The following is a 12,362-nucleotide window of genomic DNA, read 5'->3' on the forward strand; positions in this document are numbered from 1 at the left end:
ACGAGACAGTGTGTGAGTATCTTTATCACAGATCTGACTGTAGGGGAAACAACATAATGGTTTATTTTCTTTCTTATTTAACTTTTTTGACACTCTCCGGGTCCTCATTCCTTGACATAACGTCCATCTACGCATTTCCACCAAAGCGTGCATTTTATTTTATTTTTGCGTGCTAGTGTCGGCAAGTGAATGCAATGCAGCAACCAAGCAGTTGTAGCAGCGAAAACACAACGAAAGAGGCAAAAGACGTCTATCAGCAAATTGTGGTTTTGGAAATATTTTGAATTTGGAAAATGGATTGGAAAAAACAGATTGGCATAAAACCTTTGCCTAGTTTAGCTGAAACATTATAAAAACTTTGACTGTTGCCATCATAAGCTTGATTTTGACATTTCTTCATTAAAAAGTGAATTTTTCTTTGTTGTTTGTAAATGTCCCAATTGGGACAGAGATTGTGGCTTTTTTAAAGAGTTTAATTAAACATTCATGTTATATATTTTGGTTGCATTCGTGAGTTATTAAAAATGTAGATGCTTATTAACTAGGCACGTAATATTAAAGTATACATAAAGTATATATAAAGAATATTGCATCGCTAGCGGAGATGATCAATAGTGTATCATATCACAATTAACTGCAATTTACACTTTTAGTAATAATCTGTTTAAAGACTGGTAACAATTTGTTAACCAGTAGACATTTGTCAACTAGCAGAAACTGCACAAACACAAAATGGTTATGATAACAAAAACGTTCAGATATTTGCTCTTTTCAGTTTCATGTTAATGTTTGTGTATACACATTTAATATTATTCATAAATGTATAACGCAGACTGGCTTTGAAACACAATCAATCAGTGTCAAAAATCATGAGGTGCTCATGAAGGAATCATATTACAAGACTTGCGGGTCTGTGTGTGTAAGTGTACAACACATACCTGTAATGTTGTCCATGCTGAAGTTGCTGCCGTTCAGAGACTCTGGCAGTCTGGAAATACTGTAGTCATGTAAAAACACACACAACAGTGAATTAACAATGAGTATAAACAAGTTAAAAAATACTCACAAAAAATATACACTCACAAAGTTATACATATACACGCTCTAATAACAAAAGAAAACATACACACAGGAACACAAACAAAGCCAAAAACACATTCGTGAAAGAGGTGAAAAAATCCAGCTGGCACACTAAACAATACAGTGACTATTTTGTGTAAAGCACCATAACACACACGCTGAGAGAATGGACTATTCCATGGATGTCATTCATAACCCAAGGCTGGGAACAGAGACAAAAATTATGTTTGTTTTTATTCCTTTTAATGTGAAGGACTGACTGCCAAGAACATCACCTTAAACAGCTAGGCTTTCAAAAGCTAAATGTGAAAATCCAGAATACAGTATGTTAATTCACAAGGTCTCATAGTAAAATCACATTCTGTCTGGGTATATATGTGTGTCTGTGTGAGCTGTAACTCTTGTCTATTACAGCAGGTCTCTGAACAACTTCCTAACAAAGTCAAATATCCTGGGCTTCTCTGACAGACATCCAGATCTATGGCAACCCATCAGGACACCTAGCAACTCAACTGAGCAGCTGTCACATGAGATCAATAAACTTAGGGGGCGCACTCACATTATCCAAACCAAACCAAGCCCCAGCGCGATTGTCACCCCTCCCTACTCCCCCAGGTGCACGCACTAGAGATGCGCGGATGGGCTATTATTTCATCCGCAACCGCATCACAAAACTCATCATCCGTCCGCCATCCATCCGCACCAACGTTTCTGACCAGTTTTCAAAACCGCACCCGCCCGCCATCCGCTGACTGGGCGATGCAAGGCGCTGCTGATGACAGCCGCGAGACTAGAAAGCCCTAGAATATAAGCAGTGTGTGAACTCAGGCTATGTTTACATTAATGCGTTTATCCTTTAAAACGCGTTACTTTTGCTACGTTTACGCCTTTCATCTAAACTACATCACCGTTTTCGACCCTCATAAATGGATTCGTTCGTCAACGCTGGAGACCCTGTTTTAGTTTGAGAACTCAGACGTTGCGCTGAGTGTAAATGTAGATGGAGTCTTATGTAAACGAACAGCTGATGTTAACGTGACAGCGCATCATTTTCAAAGTAAAAATAATTTTATTCAGGTAAATGGAGGTTTGCAACGGAGGTTTTGACAAAAATAGTAAACATCTACCAACCAGCTATTATACACGCTATATCGGATTGTTTTAACATGGATCATCATAGATAATGTCTATTTTATATTTATGTTTGAGTATTGTTGGGTTTGAATATTGTTGTAATGTGTTTATGTTTTGTTTAAATTTAGTTAGCTTATTACGAAAGATAGACTGTCATTTTAAACGCCATATAGGGCGTTGTAAAGGCCAATATGACGGGAGAATTGTAATGGGTCAGACATTATTTTCGAGTTTAATTTAAGTTTTGTTTTCTACTTTAAAAATGAATTTCGTTTCAGATAATTTGTCTCTTAATTTTAATCGATGTTTTGTTGATAAGTTTTGTGAATATAAATTAATAGAAACAATAAACTCAACGTCATTAATATTTAATGCTTGTTTAGCCGCTTGTTGCTAGCGGAGGGCGTGCCAGACCTCGCACACATTAAAAAATTAATGCAATAAGCATTTCTGTAGGCTAAAGCTATACTTCACCTCTTACTATGTTTGGTTGAAGTTTGCATTTGCTGAAATTTATTTTTGCTTCAAGTTCGTTTAGTAGGCCTACTGTTCACTTGAATGCTTTCTTTTTAAATCATAAAGACCAGTCTCCGATCGGCGCACATGACATGAGACAAAAATAAATAAATAAATAGCCTAAATTAAACGCACAAATTACATAGTCTGCACTGGTGTCATCCTGATTTACCACTTTGTAAAACTTATTCCAGGCAACCCTTTTCTGACCTTTTATTTCCTTTGTTTTTAAAACTCTTTTTTTTTGAGGTTGCCACGTACCTCCTTCGCCGGCGTTGATAAGAGCTGTGTCAAAATGCGTCCTCATTTCTCCGCGCTGTTAATGATAGAACGAATGGATCCCTAACAGCCAAGGCTATCCCAAACAATTAAAACCTTTATTATATAAAAGTGTATTTAGAAAACTTTTTCTTGTCACTGTTTTAGTATTATAAGTTATGTTTTGTGTTAATATTATTCGGTTTATGTTGCATATATTTCTAAGGTTGATTATTTGATATAATGTTGAATAGTTTAATCTACATCAATGTGTCATTTTCTAAAATAAATTCATATTTTTCTGATTACATATTTATTTTAATAAGTCAGAAATGTCTCCGCTGTTTATTGCTGACAGGCGCGATGGGCGCTACTGGGGGTGCGTGCAACAGGTGACCCAAATTATGGATCCTCAGAAGGCTAGACCGTCTCATTTCAGTTCTCTTCGCGAACTTCTGAGCCTGCCACCTTGATAGACATAGTGCTCACCTTTAAGGTCGCATGCTTTGAAGGACAAAGCTAATAACAAGCTGTCGATCCGCCACCGGCCCGAATTTAATTAAAATATTATTTTTCGTCACATCATCCGCCCGATCCGCGGTTTATCCGCGGAGTCCGCGGCTGTAACCGCCAACCGCGCATCTCTAGCACGCACTCACACTGTACTTTTTATCGATCTGAGTCCGGGCGCGCTTTCGTCATTAAGATGCGATAGTTTTAAAAAAAGCAGGAAGTAAACATCTCTCTTAACACTAGAACCCTCCGTAAAGATAAGTCTGTGTTTTTTATTCTGAGTCGTTTGGTGCGCGATTACAGACAGCCCTCTCACATGTCATCATATTGCTTAGTTGATCTGTCACGTGTGCAGCTCGGACACTGACGTTACCAGGCTGCTCAAATAAAATGGTTTTTACGAAGGCAGATGAAGGTGAGTGGTCGCGCAACTGACGTCTTCACCTTTTGAATCGCGCTCAGGCGCGATTGCGCTCACACCACAGCCTTCCGTGCCTGAGCCCAAGTGAACCGCGCTCTGGCCCACCTCTGCAACCCGGCCGCGGTGCGATTAACCAAGCCGCAGAGCGATCACACTAGTCAAACAAACCAGGCTTTGGGGGTCAAACGCGCCCGAGCGCAGATTGGTTTGGATAGTGTGAGTGCCCACTATCACACCACACAAAGATCCAAACACCTGACCAACTTTTGAATTTAGACACCCTATTGCAGGGCTCAACGCAAATAATTTTTTATAGTGGCCCAGTGATTCAGGTTTTCATTTGCCCTGCCAAAATTTCTACTGGCCCCATCAAAAAAAGATTTCAGTGTCAAATATTTAAAATAATAATTCAAAAGTTGAATATAATTGTATACATATACATTTTATTAATAATTTGTTAAGACACTTGGCAGTAAAGTTTGGTGGACCAGATAAAGGATTATCTGAGAAGTTAACGTTCGCAATGCTTAAAATGTGTCTCTATGGTAACATTACATAAGATTACATACAGAAAATATATTTTAGTGAATGAGAGCGAAGCACTGGCCCAATCGGGCAAGTGACAATACTGTTTACTGGCCCGAACGTCTCTCACACTGGCCCCGGGCCACCGGGCAGTCCTTTATGTTGAGGCCGGCCTAGACTGTTAAAAAGTTTAAAAGACGGTTGACAGCACTCTTACTGGTACCAAAAAACATGATAAAATTTGCACAGATTCACAGTAGATCTTTGTGAATGACAGGTATTCCAGTTTCTCAAGAAATCTGCATAGCCTTCTGAGGACTATCTGCACATATTTTATGTGACCCTGACATTACCTCTGCCATTTAACACTATGTCAGTTCCAAAACCTGCCAAGTTACAGGCTTGTCCATAGATCATAATGCACATTTTTACTTTTACATATTTCTGATTCTGAATAAAGAAATCCTGGGGGAACAATGCAAAATGTATCTATAAAACATAAAAACATGAGCAAGAGGTAAGATATGAGCATAATACTTAACTTTACGGTATAATTAAAATCAAATTTCCACCAATTTGCATGTTGGTTTTTAAAGGAACAGTATGTAGGATTGTGGCCAAAACTGGTATTGCAATCACAAAACTTGTGGCTAAAACTGGTACTGCAATCACACAACTGGTGGCCAATACACGAAATGACAACATAAACATCAGTTGAGGGCTGCAATTCCCACTTTTTAAAGGCGCTCTAAGCGAATTGACGCGTTTTAGACCATAAAACATTTTTTGTTACATACAGCAAACATCTCCTCACTATCTGCTTGCTGCCTGTCCGCTGATCAAACTGTAAAAAAACGAGATCTCTGTAGACAGCTCAGGCTCGACAAACGGCAATATCAACATAGTGGCAAAACCTAGCACAACAAAACATAACAAAGTGTTCCAGCCAATTAACGACAAGAAGGATTTGGGGGTGGGGGTTGGGCGCATTCATGAAAGCACGGACGGGAGAGTTTGAAAACAGTTCAAACATCAACAGAAAGTGACATCGCATTTTATTCGCTTAGAGAGCCTTTAAATGACAATATCCTGGCCGGACAACTGTTGTCAGTGATATAAGTATTTGACATGAAAATTATTTCTTAATGTCTAGTGGCATATCAGGGCCATTTTATGATTAATTGATATAAATTTCTTACATACTGTTCCTTTAAATGTTTTATTTTGTTCAGCCTTAAAAAGCTGAAATGCTTAATCAAAAAAAGTTTAATCAAATTGGTTATGCAAGTCATATTTTAACTAGTTGACATAAGTTATAAACAAGTTGAAATTTTATTTTTTAAGTTAAAGTATAACAAAAACTTATGTTGCTATTCCTTTTTACAATGTTATCACCAGCTACCCTGATGTACATCAACACTTTTATTTACATAACAGTAACAAAAGCATACAAACAAATACAAATAAATGCAGACCTCCATCACTCTTTGAATCACACTGACATGGAGAAGCTAAACTGGCATAGGAACAACTATACTAAAACAAGTCTTTAAAGTGTCTCATTGTAACAATACAACTATTTACATTTTTTTTCACACAATCTACACAGCGTTCTGAGCAGGACTGATGGAGCCAACCGGATGCAACGCTGTCTGCTTTCCACAACACATCACAGCCAAACAACTTCCTCTTCTCATATTTTCCCGCACTGTTAGCGTTGTGCTAGCCACAAGTCACAAACTCTCTCTTATATAACTGCTCTCTATACTATAGGGTTTATATACCACCAGTCATATTCAAGACTCAGTGTCCAGTCTCAGAAATATATATTTTAATTGGTTAAAGGCTCCTATCCTATCACACATCTGATATCACCTTACGTCTTAGGTTTCCCCACAGGCTCACCACCTGGGTTTATAAAGGCGACACTACAGCACTTGTACTCATTACTTTATAGCACACAAACAAACCCATCAGGACAGACAAGACCTTTAACTTGACCCTCAAACTCAATTTGCCTTCAACTCTCTTGCCAATCAAAAACATGCTGATCTCTAAACTAAAACAGGTATAAAAGTGCACCCTCACAAGTGTTACAGGGCAATGACCTACCTATTTTGTCAGCCCTTCATGGTCAGGTAGCCACAGAAAGGTAAAATATAAAAATTAATCTGTCAGATGATAAACACGAGCGCTTTTCCGCTATGTGTCGTTTCCGTGCTACAGTATGACAGCGCATGATCAAACACACACGCTCGCGCGCGCTCTCTCCCTCTCTGCATTACTTAATAACAGTACTGTTCATATCCAAGCTATATTTAATTCCTATCACTATATTTATTGCACTGCATTTAATATCTGTCCTACAACTAGGTGTCAAAACAACTCGGAGTACTCGGATGGTTCAGAGATCAAATCCCTGCTATATTTATCTCAGAGGATCATGTGTGTTGTGTTTTGTTTATAACACGGGGGCTTTTAGATTTGCTCTTTCAAATTGACAGCAACAAACGAGGCACATTTATATCAAACACTAATCCAGAGACACATAACAGACCATAACAGAAACACACAAAACAATGAGAAACATGAAACGTCTAAAATGTAACTTATGCATATTAACAGGGTTATGATTTATACATTAAATTGAGACTTCTAACATTTCATTCAGACTAAGTTAAATCGAAACCGAATGAAACCAACAGAAAGCCCCTTACAGAAATGTTTATATTTCATAAACTAAGTTAGCACTATTTATGACTTTCTGAAACTTTCACAGACCGCACTTATCTGTCATATTAATTAAATAAAACATAAAATGAATACAATTAATCATTATCTATATGCCACAAAAATGTCACATTCATCATTGACTTATAGTTCTAATAACACAATCAATCTAACGTTAACGTTAACTTATATTAACAGTAACAGTTATATGCGAGTCATACGAATAATACAAAAATAGCAAATCATTAGTATGAACTTAACTAAAGTTAGCTGAATAAGCTGCAAATGAATGAATACTAAACATATTTATACAGTATGCATAACAGTGGTTAACCTCTCTGTGGATATTTCCATTATTAAAAAGTCAAAATCAGACTGGAAAATTTGTGTGTGAACTATTGTTTTATGTTAAGTTATATTCTTAGTTTTTCCTCAGGCTAGCATGCTAACGTTAACTGCTGCTTGACAGACTCTGACAGAATAGAAAAACGCTATTAACGTTACCTCATATTGATGTCAAACGGCAAGGTTTGATCCTCTCCGACCACAGAATCCATTCTGGATTAACAGGAGTGTTTTGTTTCATCCGTTAACAATTCCTCTCAAAACATGATCTCCGTGATGTTATTTTTAAACTGTGAGCGGTAGATCACGAACGAAAATTCAAAGCAGACGTTGGAACCGCCATTTTAACATCCGTGACGTCACCAAGCGAGCTCGGGCAATGGCCGTTTCTTAATCCGAAGGCTGCAGCCTCCGCAGGTCGCATATGCAGGCTGCATACGTCAACAAGCCTGGTTTATTTAAGTTAACTGAGCAATACATTCGCAAGTCATAAGAATATTGCAACAATTTACGATAAACTAAGAAAATTAGTCAACTTTATAATTGTTAAAATTCTGAAATAAAACAGTATTGATGACGTATGCAGCCTGAAAATGCGACCTCCGGAGGTTGCGGTCTTCGCATTGAGAAACGGCCAAAGTTCAAGAAGTTGGGCGGTGGTTTATGAAAGTGGCAATGACGTAGTTTATGAATATTAATGACGTCCAAACAGACGTTTATTGAATCCTTCTCATGACGAAAAATAAGCTTATAAATATACATTAGGGCCCTATGGGACGTTGTCGCTGTTTCTTGATTAATTTAATATAAATAAAGTAAAAGTATACTTTTCTAGATCATGATTATTAATTAGGTTTTGCTCATATTTACCATGGTAAACTAATAAATCATACTAGCTAAACGATGCCTTGTTGCAGTTGCTGATGTATGCCCTATCTTTCCAGAGTCAAGACTGTTGAACGGGCAGTCAAATGTTATAAATCTTTTTAAGATTTACGTCCCTAATGCATCTTTTTTGCATTTTGCTAAAGGGTCTATTTGTAACTTAGAAGCAGAACAGATATATTATTATAAAAATAGTAATAATAATAATTAGATCGCATATGTATGTTTCACTTTTCTTCAATTTGTTATAGCAATATGTTAAATAATGTTAACTTTATGAAGTGCAAAAGGTTTTACAACTGTAAAACGATGATCTGCTTCCACCTGCTGGTAGATGGGGGTGTTAATATGGTAAGTAGGGTGAAGACTAATGAAATGCTGGATAAGTGCAAAGCCCCAAAATATATATGACCCTGTCAAAAGTATTTTTTATTTACTGTTCTCTACATAGAAATAGATATAAAGAACAGTTTTCGAAAATCTACCTTGGTTTATTTAATATTAACTAAGTCAGGCCAGTCAATAATTGAAATCAATGTGAAATCAGTGACTGAAATCAAACTTTAATTTGCTCCAAATCTTATAATAAGATTATGAGACTTTAGTTTGGATTTCAGGGTCAAAAAGGACTTGCTGTGCAACCATATAGTCACCATTTGTGGAATTTTGTGTTTAAAAAAACAGTGAAGATAGATTTTACAGGAAAAAATAATAATTTTGAACTGAGAAATATGTTTTTAAATTCAATTGAATGATAAAAATGTTAGAGGTATAATGAAGTTGTCTCTGTGTGAAAACGCATGAATGTGTTCCTGTCTGTGGTTATGAGGGTTTTGCTGAGTTAGAGAAACAGACCCAATGATTCTGGTAAGAGTCTGTGGTCTAAATGACTTTAATGTAAATGTATACAATTTCAGTAAAATAAAATTACACTAATAGCATGATTCTTAGTGTGAAGAATTTTATGTTCTTTATTGCTCATATATTAAACTTTTGAGGGAAATTTTTTTACGTGGTCTCAGATGTTGAATCCAACTATATTTTTGAATTTCTCATGTCATGACTTCCATCACAAGTAAAGGATTTTAGAAGATAATTGATTTTATGTGTCCCATTCTGTTGATGCATTGATAAGCTGTGTACCGAATTTAGAGGAACATGATGTAGAAGAAGAACAGCCAGAAGAAAATGAGGACATTCTGATTGATGCTCTTAACACTGTTACACAGGTCCCCTTCACAGCATGTAATGGTAATGTTCCTATAATCATAATCTGATACACCTTCACAAAAAGATTTAGAGGCACACCCCTTATTAGTCTCTGACTGATATGAAAAATAATAATCATCTGAAAAGAAAGAAAACAGATGAGGAGTCATAAATCAATGACAAGCTGAAGTAAAGTGCCTGACAAACTATAAAATGAACAGCATTGAATCAAAACTATATATGCTAGACCTCTGAACTTTTCTCAGGCTTATTTTTTTATAATATAAAATTTCAAAACATGTATTGGCAGGTAAACAATTAAGAGGAAAAAACTACTTCACCTCCTTCTTCTTCTGTTAATACACCTTCATTTGTGGTAAAGCAATAATCTTCATTTCCCCAACAGTTTACTGTGTTTGAGCAGTTCTGCCAATCACAACTGTAACATTTCTTTCCATTGGGGATATTCAAAACTGTTAAAGAAACAAAAGACAAAAAACTTTTAATCCTTGTAATTAAATTAAATGAGAGGACAGTATTTGGGCTATAAGACAGGTAGTTGAGTAACTGAATGCCTCTTTAAAAAAAAAACATTACTTGAGTTGAGTTGAGTTGAGTTTATTTATTTAAGAAATCGGACAATGCACATTCATAGCCACGCAGCACATTGATCATGAAAATATGCCAAATTTGGCCATACCGGCTAGTTTTCATTTGTAGTCCCAGGCAGGCAGATGTTAAACACCACAATTACAATTAAAAAGCTAAATTCTAATAAAATAACCATATCATACATTTTCCAAACAGCATAATCATAACCAACAAAACACACACTACACCAAGTCATGAGTACACTTCAAAGCAATACCTGGGATTTCTTGGTCATTGCAAAGGTCAGTATCGCAGCATTTTACAGAAACTGTTTTACTCTCAAGGGCTGAGCTTTGCGACCAAGACTCACAATAATCCACAGTCACACAACGTGTTTCATTGGTTTCTGTCATTGTGCCATCTACATAAAAACATACAGCATATAAATGACCAGCTCTGATTTCCCATACACAAAAAATTTGCTGTATTATGCAGCTGGTTGCCAGTAACTTACTGTAGAAGATAAAGACTGAAAATGTTTCATGTTCATTTAACTTTGAACAAACTGTTGCCAGTAAATATAAATGTAAAATCTACAGTAAGTTACTGGCAGCTAGTTGCCAGTAATATAATTTCTACAGAATTTATTTTACAGTGTGCAATCATTTGATAATCAGGTTTGTGATAACACAACTAAACAACTTTATTTTTAAGTGGTAAATGTAACGGAAACAGACAAGCAGACACTTTCCCTCCTACAATGGCATTAAGTTAAACCTAAAATCTCATTATGTTTGTTAAGGTTAATGTTGTTTTAAAATGTAATGCTACAAAACGTAATAACACAAATGTTAATATTTCAGAAAGGCTGACTAGATTCTGCACAGAAAATGCAAGCATATCAAATTTGGGGAACTAACACACTAATGTAGATGTTTCATAAATTTATAAGACAATTATCAGTCATGCATAAGAAGCATATCTTGATGATAATTACCTTTGTATTCTACTTTTCTTATAATTGCACACATGCTTTCATAGCTACAGTCTTCCTGCCGTTCACAACGGCCCTGCTGATCAAGGCAGTGATAACATGTCAGAGAGTTTCCTAATGAGAAGCATAAATAGAGAAACATGTAATGACATTTATGAAAATAGGCATGAAACATATTAATGTTTTCTGTACCTCCAGTGAGAAGAACGACAAGAAGAGCAATAGAGATGTGAAGATTCATCATGCGACAGTAAGGACCTAACAGTGTTTCTACAGATTTTATTTTCTGCTAAAGTAGGTTGTGGTTTTCAAAAGAACACACATAGCAGCCAACCTACATTCTCACTTCTGTGGTTTTGGGGCGACTCTACATTCATATTTCCTCATTGGTGAAATGAGCCTCTCCCATACAGCAAAAGAAAAATCCAATTTCAAATATAATGTTTTATTATGAAAATCAGATGTTTTCTATGTTTAAGTGTTATGCGTCTATTAACCTAGAAAATGTGAAAAGTTTTGGTAAGCCATTCTCTGTGAGTATGTGAAAAAATAACTCATTGAAATTTGGCTCCCTCTTGTGATGTCAGAAGGGGATCTTACTATAATAATACCGCCCCTTAATCTGCACTATCCAACCAGGGCACTGTCATTTAGTGCAGAGATCAGCTCGTTTGCATTTAAAAGGACACACCCAAAACTGCTATTTTTTTTCTCACGCCTACAAAGTAGCAATTTTAATATGTTATAATAAATTATCTATATGATATTTTGAGCTAAAATGTCACATACGTACTCTGGGGACACCAAAGATTTATTTGACATCATAAATTATTTTGAAATGTCTCCTTTAAAAATAATTTATAAAAAAAGGCCAAAAATATATATCTTTACAAAAATATATTTTTTACCAATATATATTTTGTATATTTTAAAATAAAATAAAGCATTTAAAATATATTTAACCATCCATATATTATAATCCAAGAAAATATATTCACATCGCATTGGAAGAAAAACTTTGTTTATGTTACAAACCTGTAAACATAACAGGTTTGAAAAGGTTAATTATATTTTCAACTTCAAAACCTTTATTTATCATATATTTAAAATGTACTTTTGCCAAGAAATGTTTTGCCATAAGGGTTGTAAAATTAGAAATGC

General features: G+C 35.8%; 2 protein-coding genes across 4 annotated transcripts in view; both read right to left on the reverse strand.

The window, feature by feature from the left end:
* cdk5rap2 (CDK5 regulatory subunit associated protein 2) overlaps window positions 1-7,892 on the reverse strand; it is a 50,221-nt gene extending 42,329 nt beyond the window's left edge. For 2 of the 3 annotated variants that reach the window (XM_073871555.1, XM_073871551.1), the window contains exons 1-2: window positions 7,682-7,892; window positions 939-997 (exon numbers count right to left, since the gene is read on the reverse strand). In XM_073871555.1, the coding sequence (XP_073727656.1) occupies window positions 939-997; window positions 7,682-7,734 (112 nt within the window). In that variant the 5' untranslated portion in view covers window positions 7,735-7,892. Of the gene's footprint in view, window positions 1-938; window positions 998-6,559; window positions 6,714-7,681 lie in introns of those variants that run through there. The other variant, XM_073871554.1, reaches the window with a different exon arrangement.
* Window positions 7,893-9,057: 1,165 nt separating this feature from the next.
* LOC129424447 (urokinase plasminogen activator surface receptor) lies at window positions 9,058-11,503 on the reverse strand. The gene is made up of 5 exons (XM_073871714.1): window positions 11,394-11,503; window positions 11,205-11,315; window positions 10,485-10,628; window positions 9,958-10,089; window positions 9,058-9,755 (listed from the first exon to the last, which is right to left on the reverse strand). The coding sequence occupies exons 1-5, from the start codon at window positions 11,443-11,445 to the stop codon at window positions 9,556-9,558; spliced, it is 639 nt and encodes a 212-aa protein (XP_073727815.1). The 5' UTR covers window positions 11,446-11,503; the 3' UTR covers window positions 9,058-9,555.
* Window positions 11,504-12,362: the final 859 nt, after the last annotated feature.

The sequence above is a fragment of the Misgurnus anguillicaudatus genome, chromosome 9 (genome assembly GCF_027580225.2).
Source record: "Misgurnus anguillicaudatus chromosome 9, ASM2758022v2, whole genome shotgun sequence".
Taxonomy (NCBI): domain Eukaryota; kingdom Metazoa; phylum Chordata; class Actinopteri; order Cypriniformes; family Cobitidae; genus Misgurnus; species Misgurnus anguillicaudatus.

What these genes read in the sequence shown, in the direction of transcription:
- LOC129424447 (XM_073871714.1), bottom strand. Translation starts at nt 11,445, where the DNA reads ATGATGAATCTTCACATCTCTATTGCTCTTCTTGTCGTTCTTCTCACT. An exon ending in TGTCGTTCTTCTCACTGGAG is followed by an intron (nt 11,316 to 11,393) that starts GTACAGAAAACA and finishes GCTTCTCATTAG; the next exon opens with GAAACTCTCTGACATGTTAT. An exon ending in CAATGACCAAGAAATCCCAG is followed by an intron (nt 10,090 to 10,484) that starts GTATTGCTTTGA and finishes TTTCTTTAACAG; the next exon opens with TTTTGAATATCCCCAATGGA.